We start from the raw sequence: 22,184 nt of genomic DNA on the forward strand, positions 1-22,184 counted from the left end.
TTTACTAAAATTGTCTTTTATTTTATTTATTTTTACTTTTACGAAGAGAAATATTTAAATGTATTTCTTCAAAATTTTATGTTATAACTCTAGTTTTCTTTTTTTCTTCAAAAAATCAGTTAATAAATTAATATTAATATTTAAAAGTTTAGTGTATCTATTAAAATTTTTTGTCACTATCTTAGTTCTCCAATGATTTTAAATTAATATTTAAAAGTTTAGTGTATCATCCGTAAAAAAAAAAAAAAGGCTGTCCCTAAGTTAATTCCTCAATTTTTTATGTAACTACTTTTCTCATTTATTTTTTTATTTCTCCAGTTGGTATTTTTTTAATGAAGAGTAACATGTTTGATAATTGTTTAATAGAAACTTGTAAAGCGAATGACAAATAGTCAAATAGTACTGTGTAGTAGTAGTATGTATGGACCATAATTATAAGCGTGAACAAGGGTTGCTCGCTTTCTTATTCCCATTTGTTGGGTCATGACAAACTCACTGATTGACCCCGTTTTAATAATAGCTCGTACTATGGCATGATTGACATACAAGTGGTGGCTAATAAGTTTGTCTTTAATTTGGAGATTAGAATCAAAGTTTTTGAGCCAATATCATCGCATGGATGACCACTCATTTTGAAATCTATGATCATCACATTTTTTTTTCTTATTTGTAAACAACATGAAATACATCACTCGAGTCAAGAGAGATGAGATTTGTTACACAAAGGACAGAAGTTAAAATTACAGAAAACATACAGACACACACAAAAGAACCATATTAAACTAAACTATTTCCTTTCCTTATGATTTGTCCTTTTCACTCTTCATTAATTAAGCACACCTTCAACAAGTCTCCCAAGCCATTGTGGTTTCCCAGTCATGAAAACATTATATCCCAAAAGCATTCCAAATACCAACCCACATGCATATCCCATGGCTACAGCTTTCCAGCCAAATCCTGATTCTTCATGCTGATATGTTGAATGTGGTGGCCAATCTTCATCCTTATAGCAGGATTTTGACAAAGGGAATCCACATAGCATTGGATTTCCACCATAGGAATCATTTCCAAATGTATTAAACTGTCCACCTTTAGGTATGATACCCTCAAACTGGTTTTGTGAAAGGTTCAACACAGCCAGAAAATTCAAATTGATCAAAGCCAGAGGAATCTCTCCTTTCAACTGGTTCCACGAGAGGTCCAACCATTCCAAATTTCTTAAATTACCAAAGGATCGTGGAATGGTACCAGTAATTGCATTGTGCGAAAGGTTAAGCCCTTTGAGAGAATGCAATTCCCCAAGGACTTTCAGAAGTTCTCCTTCAAACATATTATTTGATAAATCAATGGTTGTAAAAATAGTTAATATCCTCTCGAGCTTCATGTATTGACCTTTCATTACAACCACTACTGAATCATTATAGGAATATTGGTTACCCATATATTTCAAACCAGTTTGGTTGTCATTCACACTAACCATTCCTTGAAAGTTCTTGATGTATGATGCTGGCAAGGGCCCACTAAAATTGTTATTTGACAAATCAAAAATTCTGAGCCTGGGAAATGGATGCTTGGCACCGAAACAAGTGATGACACCATGAAACTTATTTGATCGCAAACTGAGTACCTGTAACTCCTGGAGGCTTTCTAGCCAATGGGGAAATGTATCCTCTATGTTATTGTCTGCCAGGTCCAACACTTCCAGATTTGTGCAGTGGGCCAAACACCGAGGTAATTGTCCGTCCAATTGGTTGCCATTCAACTTTATAGTCTCCAATGCATTTCCCTTAGAAAAGTTCGCAGGTATGTTTCCGTAAAGGTTGTTCTTTTGCAAATCCAATGCCCAAAGAGAAGGAAATGTTCCGAGACATTGTGGAATGTGGCCTGTCAAGTTGTTTTGAGCCAAGTTGAGTATATAGAGGGAGCTTGCATTGCACATTGCTGAAGGAATGGGGCCTGTCAAGTTGTTATGAGCCAAGTTGAGTATTTTGAGGGAGCTTGCATTGCACATTGCTGAAGGAATGTTCCCGGTCAGCTCATTATTTGAGACTAAAAAGTAGTGAATTCCATTGGGTGGAATTGGGAGATCTCCTTGCAACTTGTTGAAACTGAGGTCAATATAACTAATGTTTTTCCAAGAATGCAAGAGCTTCTCATGAAACCACTGGGGAATGCTTCCACGAATGCTGTTATGAGAAAGATCTAGTGCGACCAGATCTTCAAGTGGTGCTATGAATTTAGGGAAACTATTAATATTACAGGAAGATAAATTTAAGTATTTAAGGTTGGGGGGTAAGAAATAGTCAGCGATACTATCAAAGTTAATAGATAGAAGACTATTGTGAGATAGTTCGAGGTAAAATAGATTTTTGAACTTTGAAAATTGATAAAAGTCCAAATGACCACTCAAGTCAGTTGATGACAATCTCAAAGAAGTAAGATTTTGGAGTTCAAATATTGAATTTGGAAAATTACCATGCAGTTTGTTATTAGAGAGGATCAAGTGTTCCAAAGAATAAGATGAGAATTCACCAATGGACCCCGTGAGGTGGTTGTGGCTAAGATCCAACCATAACAAGGAAGGCAAAGAATAACACCAATATGGAATGGGGCCAACTAATTTATTAAATGATAGATCTATAAAGGAGAGTTGAGTTAGATTAAACAATGATGAGGGAATCAGTCCATCAAAATTGCAACTCTCTAGAAATAGTATATTAAGAGACTCCAAATGGGCAATGGAATCGGGAATGTTTCCCGAGAAAGCAGTATCAGCGAGATCCAAGTAGGTTAGTGGAGTACTCCAGTTGGACTTTGGAAGTTCACCTCCCAGGTCTTTATTAAAACTCAAATCTAGTTGTTGAAGATTGGGTAAAGAGAGGATGTCACTCGATAGATTCCCTTGCAATTCGGTGAATGAGAGAGTAAGAGAGATGAGAGAGGAAGACAGATTGGTTAGCAATGACAAAGAGCTCTCTCCGATAGAAGACATGTCCAAGCCATCTAAAGAAAGCTCTCTTAAATTAGTTGCGTTTTGAATGAGTTTTGTCCATGTGTATGGATCAACTCTCATCATGCTCTGGTAGTCACCGAGATGAAGTGACCGTAATTTGGACAAGTGAGAGATTGTGGAGGGAATGTCACCACTGATTTGAGAGTATGACAAATTTAGATGCATGAGATTGACGAGATCACCAATTGCAGAATATAATGAAGAGCCTGAAAAATCATTATAGGCTAGGTCGAGTTGTTGAAGGTGTCTTAGGTTGAAGATGGTGCTGTTGGGATGGAGTTGACCTTGAAGATTACTGCAGCTAAGGTCAAGACCAATCACGTGGCCTGAGATGATGTCACACGTGACCCCATCCCACTCACAACAATCTGTTCCGTTTTTCCATGATTCTGTCTTTGAAGAAAAAGAGTAATAATCATGAAGCCAAGGATAATGATAATGAAGTGAAGTGTTGAGAGTAAATGAGTTTTTGAAAAGTAGTAAGGCAGAGGTGTCATGATGGTTGCAGAAAGAGGAAGAGGAAGAAGAAGCTAAGATGAAGTATGGGAGTAGAAGCCAGAAAAGAATGTAATTGATATTCATCCTTTAACAGAAGAACAAAACTAGAGAGGATTGCATATGGATACAAACAATTCTATTCACTAACTTCTATTTATAGCCTACGCTGCTTCTCGGGCTTTCATTTCGATTCAACTCTTTGCTAGCTTCTTCTTCCTTTATTTTTTCTCTTTTAGATATTAATATAATAATATATTTGTAAATCATTATCAAAATAATTTTCTGTTATTTGGATAATTTTTTATATTGCCAACAATTAAAAAGTCTAAATATTTATATGTTATCACACTACTTTTCTTTTTCAAAAAATTAGTTAAAAATTATCTCTTAAGATCTCACTACTATTTATATATTTATGAACCAAAAAATTGAGTTGAAATAATTAACTGTAATTATAAATTGTATAATTTATCATTCAAAATTATAAAACTCTACAAATAAAACATAAGTTATCCTTAAAAAAAATATAATGAAATTAAAATATGTAATATATATTATATAATAAATTGTCTATTTACAAGATGATAAATTCATAAAAAGACTTTTTAGAAAAAACATTCTTAACACAATTTTTCACAAAATGCACCAATAAAATTTATAAAAAAATATAAATATAAATATAAATATAATATAATTAAATTATAAAGAAATAGAAGATAAAATAAATTCATGTGTTAGATAAAACTTGCATTGCAAATTTACAAGAAGATTAAATCATGAATTATTAGAAACCGCGTAAATGTCTTGTCATTGCATGGAAATGGAGTATTTCCACAGTCTTTAAACAAAGTCCGCAGTGTATCCCACTTTTCCTTTAAACGTTTGTTCTCCGTGTGCGTTGGGGAGTAGAAACTTAACCTGCTCCTTCACCACTATCATCAACATTTAATATATTATTACTTATTTTGGAGTGTTATTCTAAATAAGATTTTGGTGGTGGTGTACAATAATTTTTTATCATGCTAAATGCAGTTCTTTGATGGTGGTCCTTTGATATAAAAAAAAATAGGATGTTAGCTGTACTTAAAGAACTTCTATTCTCAAGTTAATTAGTATGAGTTTGAGTCTCAATGTAATAACTTACTCGTGTGCCTTTAAGAATTTATAGAATTCTTTTTTTCTCTTCAATTTTTATTATGTTAACTAAATCCCTTTTATTGAGGTTGAGTAGATTTTCACAGATCATGTTAACCTTTAATTAGAATAATTAATAAAATTTTGTTTGAAGTTTAAAGTATTTACATATCATTAATTTTGTGTACTCATGTATGATACTAAAGAGGATAAAATGATTTAAAAAAAAACATATAGTATGTATAAATAAAAATAATAAATGTTCTCATTATTAATAATAATAAATAATCAATTTTATTAAATAAAAAATTATAGAGATAAATAAATTACTTGAATCTAGACACGTCATTTTATTAAAATAGTATGCCAAATTTGAAAATTTAATTGAGAGGAACAAATATTATAATAATTTTTAATTATATTTCATAAAAAACATTTTTTCTATATAGTTTATGATTTAAAATCAAAAGTTAGATAAAAATTTAATTAAAATTAATTAGTTTTAAATATGATGTTGTTGTCATTGACACAGATCAAAAGGTCTAATACAACCTCAAAATTGAGGGTAAGCGGATTTAGGGAAGGAAAATGGAGAAACATTAGATGAGATTGTTGGCATCCACGTTTGGCTCTGCATTGCTGTCTGTTTAGATCTTTTATTATTTGGAGAGAGCAAAGTTGACTTATACTCTACATCTTCCCTGTCCCCTTCTAGATCATTTCTTCTTTTCATTGCTTCTTCTGCCCCGAGCCATTTTCATTTTCTGTTCAAACTAAGTAAGATGTTTAGCAGAAAGAGGAAGAAGAAGGAAGAAAAAGTATGGGAGTAGAAGCCAGCAAAGACTGTTATTGATATTCATCCTTTAAACTGAAGAACAAAAATAGAGGATTTTGGATAAAAAGCAATTCAATTCACAAACTTCAATTTATAGCCTACGCTCCTTCAAATGGTTTCATTATTTATTTGTTCCTTTATTTATTTTTACCTTTATTTTTTTCTCTTGTTATAAAATTAATTATTATATCTGTTATTTTCTTTTTATTCAATTAAGAAATATTTTTACTTTTTTAATATTTAGTGAATGTTTAATTTTATTCAATTGATATTAATATAATAATATATTTGTAAATCATTATCAAAATAATTTTCTGTTATTTGAATAATTTTTTATATAACCAACAATTAAAAATTATAAATATTTATAAGTTATCGCGCTAGTTTTCTTTTTCAAAAAATCAGTTAAAAATCATCTTTTAAGATTTATTCATCATCACCTTAGTTCTCCAATAATTTTATGACTACATTAATATTTTTAAAGTTTAATCTATCATCCGTAAAAAAAAAAAAAAGTTGGTCTAGTATCAATCAAGTTAATTCTTTAATATTTTGTTATTTATCTAGTTCGTATTTTTTAATGACAAGTAACATGTTCGATAATTTTTTAATAGAAACTTGTAAAATGATTATATTTTATTTTTATACTTTGGATCACAATTATATTGAGCCGGCACCAAAAGTAAAAAACAAAGAGCAACCATTTTTTAATATTTTATTTTTGCTAAAACATAATTGACACATATTATTTTTATCTTTATTTTTCTTCCTATCACATTACGTACGTCACTTAATATATATATTAGCTTAACCAAAACTAATAAAGAAGAATTTTATTATTAGCTTAACTAATATTTTATTATTCTTCTATCTACTCCTGTCATTGTAGGCAAGTTTGAAACGGAACTAGCTCAAAAGAAAGTTAAAAAGCAATGAGCACTCAATGTCACATCCAAGACCAAGACGCTCTAATCATAAAGTAAACAGCGTTTTATGTACGTAGGAGACGTCACAATGCATTAATAGTTACTTGTAATTTTTCTTTGACAGATACAAGATGCTTCATACAACTTGCATTGTAAAGTTACAGGAACATTAAATCATGAATTATTAGAACAATCGAAAGTCTAACCATGTAAATGCCTTGTCATTGCCAAAATGAGAATTATGGTTGAGACTTGAAGGATGACCGTTTGTATGGAAATGGAGCATTTCCACAGTCTTTAAAGGACCAAGTCTGTAGTGTGTCCCGTTTTTCCTTCAAACGTTTGTTCCTTCGTGTGTGTTGGGGAGTAGAAACGTAAGATGCTGCTTGACCACTACCACCTAGATTTAATATATTATTAATTATTTACTTTAAATTTTAATAAATATAAGTATTGAATAAGATGTATAGACATCGGTACTATCAAAGTTAATAGAGAGAAAAGTTTTGTGAGAAAGATCGAGGTAATTCAGATTTTTGAACTTTGAAAATTGATGGAATTCCAGATGAACACTCAAGTCAGTTTGGTGACAAACTCAAATAGTTAAAATTTTGGAGTTCAAATATTGAATTTGAAAAATTACCTTATAATTTGTTATTAGAAAGTAACAAGTATTCCAAAGAATAAGATGAGAATTCACCTAGGTTGTTGCTATGCTCCAACTCTAACAAGGAAAGCAAAGAAAATTCCGTATTTATTAATTTTCTTTACAAAACATCTTCTATAATATTTTCAAATACAAATAATTCGAATCTAATCTGACTTGAGGTAATAAACTTTAATGATTTCTGCTATTGATAAACACCAGCTTATAGTTTGTAGAACTGGGGTCAGAGCATTTCTTTCGTGAAGAGTGCGTAAGCACTCTCAATACTAGTGTGTAACCTGGTGGTGACATTTTGGTAAATATGATACGCCTATCATATAGACACTACTCTGTGCAAAACAAAAAACTGGAGCCAATTGCTTCTTTCTTCCTTCTAATGATTGGTGGTTTGTTACACACATCCACGAGATTAAAATCATGTTATATTAATTGATAACGGTTAAATATAGTTATTTTGATGATAAAAATATATTGAAAATATCTTTAAAAATATTTATTTAACAATTATTTTTTATTTAAATATTAAGATTTGTTATTTTTTTTATTTATGGCATACAAATATGATTATAAGCAAAACAAATTTAAAAAATATCAAAAATATCAAAAAGGAAGATTTTTAGCGTTAAGTCCAAGTCCACTACAACAACTATAAAAAGGGAGTCAAGTCAAGCAGAACAAAACATCACAGAACCCCTCTTAGCGGTTTCATCTACTCCATTTCTTTCTTTCACTCTTCTTATCTCATCAGTCCTAAAAGTCAAACAATGTATGATGTACTCACTATTTATCAATGGAAAAGTGTTTTCTATTCTATTATATTTTATGATTTTATATCTTGCATTATTCGTCTTTATATTCTGTTAGGGGTTAGACGTGTGGGAGAGGGTAACTTCTAAATAAGATTTAAAGAAGGTATGCATGCATTGATTTTAGGGGTTAGACACTCGGAAAATGGTAACTTTATTGCTAGGAATAGAATGATAATTTTATGCCCATACATTCTTGCAAACATCTAGAATTCATACTTCATGCATTTTATTTGTTGAGTCTTTGTAAAGGAATTTGGAAGATAGATAAATAAAATAGGTTTGTCATCCCGAGGAATCAGGGACAAGTAATTGAATAGATGTGGGTACAATAGAATCACCTAAATTGATAACGAAAAATTATAAACTCATCATAGGCAAACAAGGCAAGTCAGGTTTCAACCTTGTCATATTCTGATTTTATTTTATTTTTATCTTCTATTCTTATCTTTTACTTTTCTTATCTTTATCTTAATCTTTTATTTTTCTTATCTTCTACTTTTATTTTCTTATTTTCTTTATCTTCTATCTTTATCATATTTTTATTTAAATCTTTTATTTTCATCTTTAAATCTTTATCTTATCTACTATATTTTTTTTATCTTTATTTTAAATTCTTTATCTATTGCTTTTAAATAAATATGAACAGAGTCGGATTCGACACTTCGAGTATTTTACTACTTGTGACAATTTGGTACACTTGCCAATGATTTAACAAGTTTTTGGCGCCGTTGTCGGAGACTTTGTTTTTCGTACTTGATTATTTGCATATTTCAATTTTAAAGCAATTAATTTTCACTTTTATTTTTTATTTTACTTTCTTTTTTTTTTCAAAAAAAAAAAAACTTTTTCTTATGAGCCTATGCTTGCAAGGTGAAACCTCAAAAGAACTTGATCCATGGGAGACATTTCAAAGATCGAAGATATTTATAAGAGGTGGACTAAGTATCTTGATAGTCACAAAATGTTGTAAGATATTTCAAAGTTGAAGATATTTACAGTGGTTTCTTTTTAATTTTAATCCATATACAAAAAAATGTTGTAAGTTTTGTAGAAATTTTACCGTCACAAAATCTTCTCTTGTGTTGGCAATAGGAACCAAGACTTAACATATATAAAACTTATAGTCTTGTATTGTATGTACTAAACTTAAAATGAAACACAACTATATATAGACCAAATAAATAGTTTAACTTCGAAAATATTAGACTGAACAAATTGATTCGGAGAGTAGCGAGCATATCTAAGAATAAGATCATCAAACATAAACGACTATCTATGACTACCCCAGCTTTCCCGTATTACTACCATAGCTTCCCGTGCGTCTATTAGTTTCATAGAACTCAGAAGAAAGAATCATTGAGCCCACTCCTGCATTCATTCCATCAAGACAAAAGCACATCCTGAATCTGTTTAAATCAATGGTCGAATGTCAATACTGAGTTATCAAATGCACATCATATAGAATTCTAGGAGAATCAGCTTGTGTAAAATTGTAAAAACAATTCTTGGAAAGAAACACTATCATTTTCAGAATCGTACAAATAGAAATGTAGAGTGGTGTAGTCTGATCTGATCATTACCTACAGAAACTAATCATATCATAATACGTAAAGAGAACTTAAAATTGGTCAGGTCAGTTTACCTGCTTGAAACTAAAATATTCTATACATCAATTTTGTAAAAAAAAAAAAATAAGGATTGATAATTGGTGCATATAAGCAAACATTAGACTGCCTCAGTCACTATGCTTTCAGCTTTCCGCTCATCCCACGTTTGGGCCAAATACAAGTGACAGCATTGTTCTTGGCTGCAACTGAACACTGATCACTCCGACCACTTTTATTGCTCAGCTCTGTCTGGAGTTTCCGTCGCCTCATTCTGTTGTCTAATCGTATTCCTCTTAATGCACGGGCTCTCCGTTCAATTTCCAAAGCTTCTGTGAAATTCCAGATCCTAACAACACCTTCTTCACCTCCACAGACAATTCGTTCAGCTCCTATATCCACAGAGAAAAGATTGCTCTTAAATCCGTGCAACATCCTCTGTGGAGGCTCTACTATGTCTCCACCCAAATGCTTTACCTTTGAGACTCTCTTCCCCAGAGCTCGCTTGCTAATCTTCAACAGCTTTCTCACATCAATTAGAGCCAGCTTGCCATCACTTGATGCGGAAACAAGCCATGGAAACTCAAAGGCAAGAGAATACACAGCAGCCGAGTGAGGAACCTGTTGAAATATACTTTTGTAATTACATAATATTTTATTTTTTAGTTTTTAAAATAGGATTTAGTAAATAAGTTGGTTTCCTATATTTTAGGAGTAAGTCAGTTTTAATGGATTAGTTTAGTCAATAAGTGATTTCTATCTTTAAGGAACTAGTTAGTTTTAATATTCTGTTTTGCTAATATCTTGTTATGTAATTAGTTTATCTTTTGCTATTTATTGTATCGCTGCTGAGAACAATTTGAATTAGAACAGAATAATTTTATTTCCTCCACTTACGTATTGTCTCTCTTTTCTCCTCTGTTTTTTATAATTTTCTCCACAAAACCAACAATTGATATCGAGAGTCTTATTCTTACGAGACCTGTACCATGGAAGATGAAGTAAGTTTTTCCCACATAACTCTTCCAATCTTTGATGGAGAGAATTATGTTCTTTGGGAAGTGAAAATGCAATCATACATGGAGTCTTTGGATTTGTGGGATGCTGTGGAAGAGGATTATGAAATATATCCACTGCCTGAAAATTTCACCATGGTCCAAATTAAAAATCACAAGGAAAGAAAGATGAAGAAGGCAAAGGCGAGGTCATGTTTGTTCACTGGTGTTTCACAAATGATATTTATCATAATCATGACTCTTAAATCACCCAAAGCAATTTGGGATTATCTGAAAGAGGAATACGCTGGAGATGATAGAATACGAAGCATGCAAGTGCAAAATTTAAGGAAGGAATTTGAGCTTCAAAGGATGGAAGAGTCAAAGACAATCAAAGAATACTCAAACAAATTGTTGGGTATTGCCAACAAGATTAAGTTGTTGAGAAGTGATTTTGCTGATTCGAGAATTGTAGAGAAAATTTTGGTAACGGTGCCGGAGAGGTATGGAGCATCTATAGCTTCATTGGAGAACACAAAGGATCTATCGAAAATCACATTGACAGAAGTACTACATGCCCTGCAAGCTCAAGAGCAGCAAAGGTTGATGAGACAAGATCGTGTTGTCGAAGGTGCTTTGCCCGCCAAACATCATGAAGTTGATGAAAACAAAAAGGATTTTTTCAAGAAGAATCAACCAGCAAGCAACGAAAATAGTGCAAACAACCAAAACAAAGGTAAGGATAAAAATAAAAACTATCCACCTTGTCACCATTGTGACAAAAAAGGTCATCCACCTTTCAGATGTTGGAGGAGACCAGATGCAAAATGTAACAAGTGCAACCAGATAGGACATGAAACGGTGATCTGCCCCAACAAAAATCACCATGATGAGGGAGCTCAGATTGCTAATCAAGACGAGGAGGACCAACTATTTGTGGCCACATGCTTCTTGAGTAGTGAATCAAGTGAAAGTTGGTTGATTGATAGTGGTTGTACGAACCACATAACATATGATAAGACTCTATTCAAGGATTTGAAGCCAACTAATGTCTCAAAGGTCAGAATTGGGAATGGTGGCTATATTCCAGTAAAAGGAAAAGGAACTGTTGCAATTTCAACGTGTTCAGGTATCAAATTAATATCAGATGTTCTTTATGTATCTAACATTGACCAAAACTTGCTAAGTGCAGGTCAGTTGATTAAAAAGGGATTTAAAGTGTCCTTTGAACATCAACATTGCTTTATCTATGACATTGTTGGCTGGACCGGGAAGGTCTAAGGGTTAAAATGAAAGGTAAAAGCTTTTCATTTGATCCAGCAGAGGAGGAGCATACAACCTATTTCACTCAAGTCACACCCACGGAACTCTGGCACAAGAGACTTGGTCATTGCCATCTTGAAAGAATGCTAAACATGAAAAAAAAGGAAATATGCAAAAGAAAATTTGAAGAAGTTTCAAATGGAGGAATGCAAGTCTGTTAGCACATCAATGAATCAAAAGGAGAAGTTCAGCAAGGAAGAAGGTGTTGATAACATTGATGAAGGATATTATGGGAGCTTGATTGGATGTCTAATATATCTCACTACAACAAGGCCAAACATTCTATTTTCTCAATAAAACAAAACTGGAATTTTTGTCGAAAATCAAGTAGTCATTACTATTGCAAACAATCCTATGTGTCATGGGAAGACTAAACATTTCAATATCAAGGTCTATTATTTGATAAAGATGCAACAAAGTGAAGAAGTGAACTTAATTTACTGCAAGTCTAAAGATCAACTGACTGACATGTTTACAAAGTCACTACCTATCAACAAACTTGAACTCTTAAGGCAAAAAATTGGAGTTTGCAGTTCCAAAAACAAGAAGAAGTGTTGAAGATATACTTTTGTAACTACATGATATTTTATTTTTCAGTTTTTAAAATAGGATTTAGTAAATAAGTTAATTTCCTATATTTTAGGAGTAAGTCAGTTTTAATGGATTAGCTTAGTCAATAAATGATTCTTATCTTTAAGGAACAAGTTAGTTTTAATATTCTATTTTGCTAATATCTTGTTATCTAATTAATTTATCTTTTGCTATTTATTGTATCGCTGCTGAGAACAATTTAAATTAGAATAGAATAATTATATTTCCTCCGTATACGTATTGTCTCTCTTTTCTCCTCTGTTTTTTTTTATAATTTCCTCCACAAAACCAACAGAACCTAAACAGCAACATGCCAAGCTTTAGACTCATAGCCATAATTAACAATCTCATACATGTGAATTGCACCGTCTTCACCTCCAGTAAAAAGGAAGTCCCCTGTATGGCTATTTGCCAAAGCATAAGTATTACCAACATGAGCTTCAGGATGTCCATACAACACATCAATACTATATCGTCCCATAAAAGTCTTACTCCTAAACTCCCTTTCCACAAAAAGTTCCCTCCATGACTTATCATCATCCACAACACCTGAACCCACAGCCAAGGAAGCTGCCGGAAGTCCCCACCTTTGACACTTATATTATCATGTTTGGAGTTGAATTGTCATCTTTATTGTTCTTAGTTACATAGTCAATGTGATATTCATAATTGTAATAAAATTCAAACAAGTATTGTATTAATTTTTTATTTATTAAACAAAATATATTAATCACAATATCAAATTGCAATCAATAAATTCACGAATAACTCATGAATGTTCAACATTTGGTTCTACTTTTAAAGCATATCTATCTGATCAGATTATATTTTACTACTTTCCTCGATGACCATTTGCATCCTTTTTCTCGAATTTTTATCAAGCATGCAACAAAACAATGTATGGTACTAAACATCCTCCTCTTCTTTTATTTAAAACTATCAATAAATAAATATGACATCAAACGTTCGATTATATTAAGCATACTCTTCTATTTTTCTGATCAGAAATCTGGAATGAAAAAAAAAATAGTAAAAAAAAAAACAAGGAGTTTGTGACTGAGAAAATAATTAATCACAGCCTCCAAAGCATAATAGGAAGATATATAAAACAAAAAAGTGTTGATGGCAGCAAAGTATAATAGGTTTTTTACTAGTTAAAAGTCCAAGCAAAATCTTTGCAATACTGTCTCGTTTGTTTGCAACGTGATATTGTTCTAACAAGGAACCTTCAAATTTTGTGTAGCAAGAATTTGGTTTATTCATTCATCTCGATCATATATGATCAGAGTTAATTAAGATACTTAGCACTTCTGGACCCGTGATTCTGTGTTGTCATGTACTAAACGGACAAAGCAGAATAAATAAGAGTGAAGCTACTAACATTTTCTAAAAAGTCAAAAGTGTCAAATTAATCAAGAATGTATATTTTCACAATAGAAGCTATTGATGTTTGTTGGATTGAGAAAACGTATATTTCAAACATGCATTATTAAAACCTTCTGGGTTTTTTTTTAAAAAAAAAAATTAGATGGTGACAAACAAATAACTGAGGGTGACCTGCAAACACAATAATACCAAACTAGGCCGGTAGCTTCACATGGAAGAGAAAATGTAGCTTAATTAGTTCATTAGTCTCCACCAAACCATTATAGATCCACTCATATTATAAGTCATTTCCTTCAACATGCACCCCATTAATATCAATATTAATATTGTATAATAGTATATAATAATAATTCATTATCACATTTATCTTTGACCCAAAATTTGCACTTATATTTCATAGGTCAGCTCCCAACTCTTTGCTGCACTTAGGCTTCTAACTTGGTGCATTGACTCACCATCTTTGCTTTGAATAACAATGGAAGATAAACTAGCAACAACTAGTGAAGGACAACCCATAAGATGTAAAGGTGTGCCATGCCATGATTCATGAAAAACAAAAAAGTTTATATGCTCTTTTTTATTATGTCAAATAGCTTTTTAGCGCTGTTCGAAGTTGATATTTATGTTTCATATGAATAAAAGGTACTACCTGTTCTTCTTTATTTGCAAACTGTAGCTGCGATTTGTCGCAAGCCAGGTTCTCCATTGAGTATTGAGGAGATCATTGTGGCACCACCAATGCCTCATGAAGCTCGGATTCGTGTTATATGCACTTCTCTTTGTCACAGCGATGTTACTTTTTGGAAAATGGAGGTTATTACCATCATTTTCTTTCTCTTTGAATGATTTAAAACATTTTTCTTAGTCAATGTCTTCCCTTTACCGTTTTTTATTTACTTTCATACTCTTTCTTTTGATCTAGATATTTTTCTTTTCTTAAAAGTCTTAGTGAAACTTCTTATTGAATTTTTTAAGATCTTTTTTTTTTTTTTTTTGTGTTTAAAGGTCCCTCCTGCAATTTGTCCAAGAATTTTGGGTCATGAGGCTGTTGGGTGAGTGAGTGTATGCCTTTCACTCTTTTTAGTTTTATAATTTTATTTACTGGATCATATTATTCATTCCTAAGGAAAAAGAAATCCACTGTTTATTAATACCCTGTTTGTATTGTATCTTTCTGTATCAACATAAACTTTTGTGCTTTAATATATATATGTTTGGTCAAACTTTATTTGGTTCTTACTCCCTAGTCATTACAGATGTCGTTTCTACAGACATCAGTTGTATTAAGCTTGTGGTTTACTCCCTTTGTGCAATTTCTTTTACTTAATCTTTTTTAGTCTCTGCTCTTTGTCCCCTCTATTAATATATGTAAAACTAGTAATTAGTAATGATTATGTAAAAATAATAATGACATAACATAATAGCAATACCAAGTTCTGAGGATGCTTCTTTTTAGTAAATTTCATCTGCAATTATTATCAACAGGAACTGAATACGGACGAGTTTGTCACACATGAGATGGAGTTCAAGGATATCAGTAAAACTTTTGATTTATTGATTGATGGACTGTGTCTTCGAGAGTTGAAATACATCACTTGATAATATTGAGAGTTGAAATTTCATTACACAAACAAAGAAGATAAAAATTACAAAAAAGAAATAAAATACATACATACTGATATAAACACATATAATACAGAACCATATTAAACTAATGCATTCCTTGTCAGTTTGCATGGATTCTGTTATTTGTTCTTTTCACTCCTGAAATATGCACTCCTTCAACAAGTCTCGCAAGCCATTGTGGTTTCCCAGTCATGAAAACATTATATCCCAAAAGCATTCCAAATACCAACCCACATGCAAATCCCACTGCTACAGATTTCCAGCCAAATCCTGATTCTTCATGGTGAAATGTTGAATGTGGTGGCCAATCTTCATCCTTATTGCAGGATTTTGACAAAGGGAATCCACATAGCATTGGATTTCCAGCATAGGAATCATTTCCAAATGTGTTAAACTGTCCACCTGTAGGTATGATACCCTCAAACTGGTTTTGTGAAAGGTTCAACACAGCCAGAAAATTCAAATTGATCAAAGCCACAGGAATCTCTCCTTTCAACCGGTTCCACGAGAGGTCCAACCATTCCAAATTTCTTAAATTACCAAAGGATCGTGGAATGGGACCAGTGATTGCATTGTGCGAAAGGTTAAGCCCTTTGAGAGAATGCAATTCTCCAATGACTTTCGGAAGTTCTCCTTCAAACATATTATTTGATAAATCAATGGTCATGAAAGCAAAAATTATCCTCACCAGCTCCATGTAACGACCTTTCATTACAACCACTACAGAATCATTATATAAATTGCTGGTAGTACCCGTATTTTTCAAACCAATCGAACCAGTTTGGCTGACATTCACATTCATCATTTCTTGAAAGTTCTTGATGTATGATGTTGGCAAAGGCCCACTAAAATTGTTATTTGAGACGTCAAAAATTCTCAGCCTGAGAAACGGATGCTTGGCTCCGTAACAAGTGATGACACCATGAAACTTATTTGATCGCAAACTCAGTACCTGTAACTCTTGCAGGCTTTCTAGCCAATGGGGAAATGTATCCTCTATGTTATTGTCTGCCAGGTCCAATACTTCCAGATTTGTGCAGTGGGCCAAAGACCGAGGTAATGGTCCATCCAATTGGTTGTCATTCAACTTTATAGTCTCCAATGCATTTCCCTTAGAAAAGTTACCAGGTATGTTGCCGTAAAGGTTGTTCTTTTGCAAATCCAATGTCCAAAGAGAAGGAAATGTTCCCAGACATTGTGGAATGGGGCCTGTCAAGTTGTTATGAGCCAAGTTGAGTATTTTGAGGGAGCTTGCATTGCACATTGCTGAAGGAAAGTTCCCTGTCAGCTCATTATTTGATACTGAAAAGTATCCAATTCCATTGGGTGGAATTGGGAGATCTCCTTGCAGCTTGTTGAAACTGAGATCAATAAAATGAATGTTCTTCCAGGAGTGTAAGAGCTTCTCATGAAACCACTGGGGAATGCTTCCACGAATGCTGTTATGAGAAAGATCTAGAACGACCAGATTTTGAAGTAGTGGTAAGAATTTAGGGAAACTACTAATATTACAGCAAGATAAATATAAGAATTGAAGGTTGGGTAAGATGTAGTCAGCGGTACTATCAAAGTTAATAGAGAGAAGACGATTGTGAGAAAGATCGAGGTACTTTAGATTTTTTAACTTTGAAAATTCATGTAAGTCCAGATGACCACTCAAGTCAGTTGATGACAAATTCAAATAAGTAAGATTTTGGAATTGAAATATTGAATTTAGAAAATTTGCTTGCAGTTTGTTATTAGAGAGTGACAAGAGTTCCAAAGAATAAGATGAGAATTCACCAATTGACCCAGTGAGGTGGTTGTCGCTAAGATCTAAATGGAAGAGTTGAGTTAGATTAAACAATGATGAGGGAACCATTCCATCAAAATTGGAATTCTTCAGACCTAGTATGTTAAGAGACCTCAAATGGCCAATGGAATCGGGAATGTTTCCCGAGAAAGCAGTATAAGAGAGACCCAAGAGCCTTAGTTGAGTACTCCAGTTGGACTTTGGAAGTTCACCTCCGAGGTCTTTATTATCACTCAAAGATAGTATTTGAAGATTGGGTAAAAAGAGGATGTCACTCGATAGATTCCCTTGCAATTTGGTGTCTCTAAGACTAAGGGAGATCAAAGAGAAAGACAGATTGGTTAGCAAGGACAAAGAGCTCTCTCCGATAGAAGACATCTCCACACCATCTAAATTAAGCTCTCTTAAATTAGTTGAGTTTTGAATGAGTTTTTTCCAAGTGTATGGATCAACTCTCATTCTCGGGTAGTTGGGATCTTCAATTGTCAAGTACACGCTACCGAGATCAAGAGACAGTAATTTGGACAAGTGAGAGATTGTCGAGGGAATGTTACCACTGATTTGAGAGTATGACAAATTAAGATGCATGAGATTGACGAGATCACCAATTGCAGAATATAATGAAGAGCCTGAAAAATCATTATAGGCTAGGTTTAGTTGTTGGAGGTGTCTTAGGCTGAAGATGGTGCTGTTGGGATGGAGTTGACCTTGAAGATTACTGCAGCTAAGGTCAAGACCAATCACGTGGCCTGAGATGATGTGGCACGTGATCCCATCCCACTCACAACAATCTGTGCCGTTTTTCCAAGATTCTGTCTTTGAAGAAAAAGAGCAATAATCATGAAGCCAAGGATAATGATCAACAAACCAATAATAATGATGTGAAGTGTTGAGAGCAAGTGAGTTTTTGAAAAGTAGCAAGGCAGAACTGTCATGGTGGTTGCAGAAAGAGGAAAAAGAAGAAGGAAGAGAAAGAAGGAAGACAAAGTAGGGAAGTAGAAGCCAGCAAAGACTGTTATTCATACTCATCCTTTAAACTGAATAACAAAAATGGAGGATTTTGGATAAAAGCAATTCAATTCACAAACTTCAATTTATAGCCTACGCTCCTTCAAAGGGTTTCATTATTTATTTGTTCCTTTATTTATTTTTACCTTTATTTTTTTTCTCTTGTTATAAAATTAATTATTATATCTGTTATTTTCTTTTTATTCAATTAAGAAATATTTTTACTTTTTTAATATTTTTTTTGAAAGGCACTTTTTTAATATTTAATGAATGTTTAATTTTATTCAATTGATATTAATATAATAATATATTTGTAAATCATTATCAAAATAATTTTCTGTTATTTGGATAATTTTTTATATAGCCAACAATTAAAAATTATAAATATTTATATGTTATCGCGCTAGTTTTCTTTTTCAAAAAATCAGTTAAAAATTATCTTTTAAGATTTCTTCATCATCACCTTTGTTCTCCAATAATTTTATGACTATATTAATATTTTAAAAGTTTAATCTATCATCCGTAAAAAATAAAAAAAATAAAAAGGTTAGTCTAGTATCAATCAAGTTAATTCCTCAATATTTTGTTATTTATCTAGTTCGTATTTTTTTAATGACAAGTAACATTTTTATAATTCTTTAATAGAAACTGGTAAAATGATTATATTTTATTTTTATACTTTGGATCACAATTATATTGAGCCGGCATCATAAGTAAAAAACAAAGAGCAACCATTTTTTAATATATATATATATATATATATATATATATATATATATATATATATATATATATATATATTAGCTTAACCAAAACTAATAAAGAAGAATTTTATTATTAGCTTAACTAATATTTTAGGTTTAATTACTCATTTGGTTCCTATAGTTTTCAAACTTGTCCAATTTAGTCGTGACTTTTTTTAACACCGTTAGAAGATTCGTTGTTCTTCTCGCACAGCACCGTAAAACTCCCTCGGCATTTTCAATTCATCTCACTCTCGACCACTCAAAACTGATTGTGATTTGCTTCAACCAAGGGTTGGCTCATGTCGTCCATTGTTGCAACCAACTGAAAATCAGACGTGTTTTTCTTTAACAGAGGATGAAAGCAGGTTAAGGTTAAGGTTGATTTATTGTAAAACTCAGAACTCATCAAGGTTGATTTATTACGAGTGTGAAAGGAGGTTAAGGTTGTTTATGTCATGAACTGTAAGGAATTTGGGATAGATTCTGCACATGTGCGGTGCGAGGTGCCGTGCAAGGTGTCGTGCGAGATGCTATGCGAGGTGCTGTGCGAGGTTCGGTGCTAGGTGCCATGCGAGGTGTCGTGCGGGGCTAGGTGTCGTGCGAGGTGCGGTGCTAGGTGTCGTGCCGTGCGAAAACACACCTAAGCGTTCTACGTGCAAGTGAGAGTTCTGAGTTGACTTTGACAATAATCTTTCAATGGTGTTAAACAATTTTAACGGTAATTAAAAGGTAAACTATAGGGACTAAAAAAACCACTTATTGATTATAGTAAGTAAATAGGATAAGTTTGGAAATTATAAGGAAAACTGGATAATTAAACTAATATTTTATTATTCTTCTATCTACCCATGTCATTGTAGGTTCAAGTTTGAAACGGAACTAGCTCAAAAGAAAGTTAAAAAGCAATGAGCACTCAATATCACGTCCAAGACCAAGACGCTATAGTCATAAAGTAAACAGCGTTTTATGTACGTAGGAGACGTCACAATGCATTATTAGTTACTTGTAATTTTTCTTTGACAGATACAAGATGCTTCATACAACTTGCATTGTAAAGTTACAGGAACATTAAGTCATGAATTATTAGAACAATCGAAAGTCTAACCATGTTGTCATTGTCAAAATGAGAATTATGGTTGAGACTTGAGGGATGACCGTTTGTATGGAAATGGAGCATTTCCACGGTCTTTAAAGGACAAGTCTGCAGTGTGTCCCGTTTTTCCTTCAAACGTTTGTTCCTTTGTGTGTGTTGGGGAGTAGAAACGTAAGATGCTGCTTGACCATTACCTCCTAGATTTAATATATTATTAATTATTTACTATTTTAATAATTATAAGTATTGAAGGTTGGATAAGATGTATAGTCATTGGTACTGTGAAAGTTAACAGAGAGAGAGAAACCTATTATGAGAAAGATCGAGAAAATTTAGATTTTTGAACTTTGAAAATTGATGGAATTCCAGATGACCACTCAAGTCAGTTTGGTACAAACTCAAATAGTTAAGATTTTGGAATTCAAATATTAAATTTGAAAAATTACCTTCCAGTTTGATATTAGGAAGTAACAAGTATTCAAAAGAATAAGATGGGAATTCACCAAGGTTGTTGCTATGCTCCAACTCTAACAAGGAAGGCAAAGAAAATTCCGTATTTATTAATTTTCTTTACAAAACATCTTCTATAATATTTTGAAACACAAATAATTCGAATCTAATCTGACTTAGGGTAATAAACTTTAATGATTTCTGTTATTGATAAACACCAGCTTATAGTTTGTAGAACTGGGGTCAGAGCATTTCTTTCGTGAAGAGTACTTAAGCACTCTCAAAACTAGTACGTGTAACCTGGTGATATTTTGGTAAATATGATACGCCTATCATATAGACACTACTCTCTGCAAAACAAAAAACTGAAGCCAATTGCTTCTTTCTTCCTTCTAATGATTGGTGGTTTGCTACACACATCCACGAGATTAAAAACATGTTATACTATTCACTTGATACTTATAGTGGTTTATTTTAAATTTTAATCCATATACAAAAAAGTTGTAAGTTTTGTAGAAATTTTAGTCAAAAAACGTTCTCTTGTGATGGCAATAGGAACCAAGACTTAACATATATAAAATTTATAGTCTTCTAGTGTATGGACTAAACTTAAAATGATAGACAACTATATTGACCAAATAAATAGTTTAACTTCGAAAATATTAGACTGAACAAATTGATTCGGAGAGTAACGAGCATATCTAAGAATAAGATCATCAAACATAAACGACTATCTATCACTACCCCAGCTTCTCGTATTACTACCATAGCTTCCCGTGCGTCTATTAGTTTCATAGAACTCAGAAGCAAGAATCATTGAGCCCACTCATGCATTCATTCTATCAAGACAAAAGCACATCCTGAATCTGTTTAAATCAATGGTCGAATGTCAATACTGAGTTATCAAATGCACATCATATAGAATTCTAGGAGAATCAGCTTGTGTAAAATTGTAAAAACAATTCTTGGAAAGAAACACTATCATTTTCAGAATCGTACAAATAGAAATGTAGAGTGGTGTAGTCTGATCTGATCATTACCTACAGAAACTAATCATATCATAATACGTAAAGAGAACTTAAAATTGGTCAGGTCAGTTTACCTGCTTGAAACTAAAATATTCTATACATCAATTTTGTAAAAAAAAAAAAAATAAGGATTGATAATTGATGTCCCACATTCTCACAACAGAGTCATACCCAGAGGTAAATATGAGCTTCGCAGAAGCCAATAGGAAAACATTACTAAAATGTAAGTGTAAATTTGATTGGATTACTATTTTAACTTCACCTTTTTTTTGCTTTCATTTTTGGATCTTATAAAAATTTTAAATGCAAAACTTAATAATAAAATCCAATAACTATGAGAATATTCATTAAAGAAAGAAGATATCAATACATGGGATAAGCCAACAAATACAATATATATATAAACCCACCCAACACGGTGAACAAGCTATAATACACAAAAATTAATAACACTAACATCTAATATTTCTAAAAAAAAAAAAAAACCTCCCTACACAGACCAATCCCAGAAATACATGGATCCCAATATTGTGTCAGGTTATAAAGTTGTTTGCAAGAACAATTGCCACATATTTGCTGTGTGTAAATACTAGTATGATCAATATTGTTTCATTTTATTGGTTCAAATATTTACCAATATCGTTTTAACTTTTAAATTAA

General features: G+C 32.4%; 2 protein-coding genes and 1 long non-coding RNA gene across 4 annotated transcripts; 1 reads left to right on the plus strand and 2 right to left on the minus strand.

Moving 5' to 3' along the window:
• Window positions 1-604: 604 nt before the first annotated feature.
• Window positions 605-18,253, minus strand: LOC114384824 (receptor-like protein 9DC3). 2 transcript variants are annotated; one of them, XM_028344624.1, is made up of 2 exons: window positions 16,612-18,253; window positions 605-2,023 (listed from the first exon to the last, which is right to left on the minus strand). In XM_028344624.1, the coding sequence occupies exons 1-2, from the start codon at window positions 18,226-18,228 to the stop codon at window positions 827-829; spliced, it is 2,814 nt and encodes a 937-aa protein (XP_028200425.1). In that variant the 5' UTR covers window positions 18,229-18,253; the 3' UTR covers window positions 605-826. The 2 variants fall into 2 exon arrangements, with proteins under 2 accessions (XP_028200425.1, XP_028200426.1); XM_028344625.1 differs by lacking the exon at window positions 16,612-18,253 and having other exon boundaries at window positions 605-1,937; window positions 2,010-3,669.
• On the minus strand, window positions 9,368-12,792 carry LOC114384829. Its single transcript, XR_003660782.1, has 2 exons — window positions 12,694-12,792; window positions 9,368-10,107 (listed from the first exon to the last, which is right to left on the minus strand). It is a non-coding gene; the product is annotated as an uncharacterized LOC114384829 (long non-coding RNA).
• LOC114384827 (alcohol dehydrogenase-like 7) lies at window positions 14,131-15,006 on the plus strand. Its single transcript, XM_028344626.1, has 3 exons — window positions 14,131-14,308; window positions 14,458-14,594; window positions 14,787-15,006. Exons 1-3 carry the CDS (start codon window positions 14,257-14,259, stop codon window positions 14,835-14,837), a joined length of 240 nt encoding a protein of 79 aa, XP_028200427.1. The 5' UTR covers window positions 14,131-14,256; the 3' UTR covers window positions 14,838-15,006.
• Window positions 18,254-22,184: the final 3,931 nt, after the last annotated feature.

The sequence above is a fragment of the Glycine soja genome, chromosome 14 (genome assembly GCF_004193775.1).
Source record: "Glycine soja cultivar W05 chromosome 14, ASM419377v2, whole genome shotgun sequence".
Classification (NCBI taxonomy): Eukaryota; Viridiplantae; Streptophyta; class Magnoliopsida; order Fabales; family Fabaceae; genus Glycine; species Glycine soja.

Excerpts from the sequence above, each read along its gene's own strand:
- LOC114384824 (XM_028344624.1), bottom strand. The coding sequence starts at position 18,228 with ATGAGTATGAATAACAGTCTTTGCTGGCTTCTACTTCCCTACTTTGTC. Across the intron at positions 2,024-16,611 it reads ATAACAACTTGACAGGCCCC|ATTCCTTCAGCAATGTGCAA; the intron begins ATTCCACAATGT and ends CTGACCGGGAAC.
- LOC114384827 (XM_028344626.1), top strand. The coding sequence starts at position 14,257 with ATGGAAGATAAACTAGCAACAACTAGTGAAGGACAACCCATAAGATGT. Across the intron at positions 14,309-14,457 it reads ACAACCCATAAGATGTAAAG|CTGCGATTTGTCGCAAGCCA; the intron begins GTGTGCCATGCC and ends TGCAAACTGTAG. Across the intron at positions 14,595-14,786 it reads TTACTTTTTGGAAAATGGAG|GTCCCTCCTGCAATTTGTCC; the intron begins GTTATTACCATC and ends TTGTGTTTAAAG.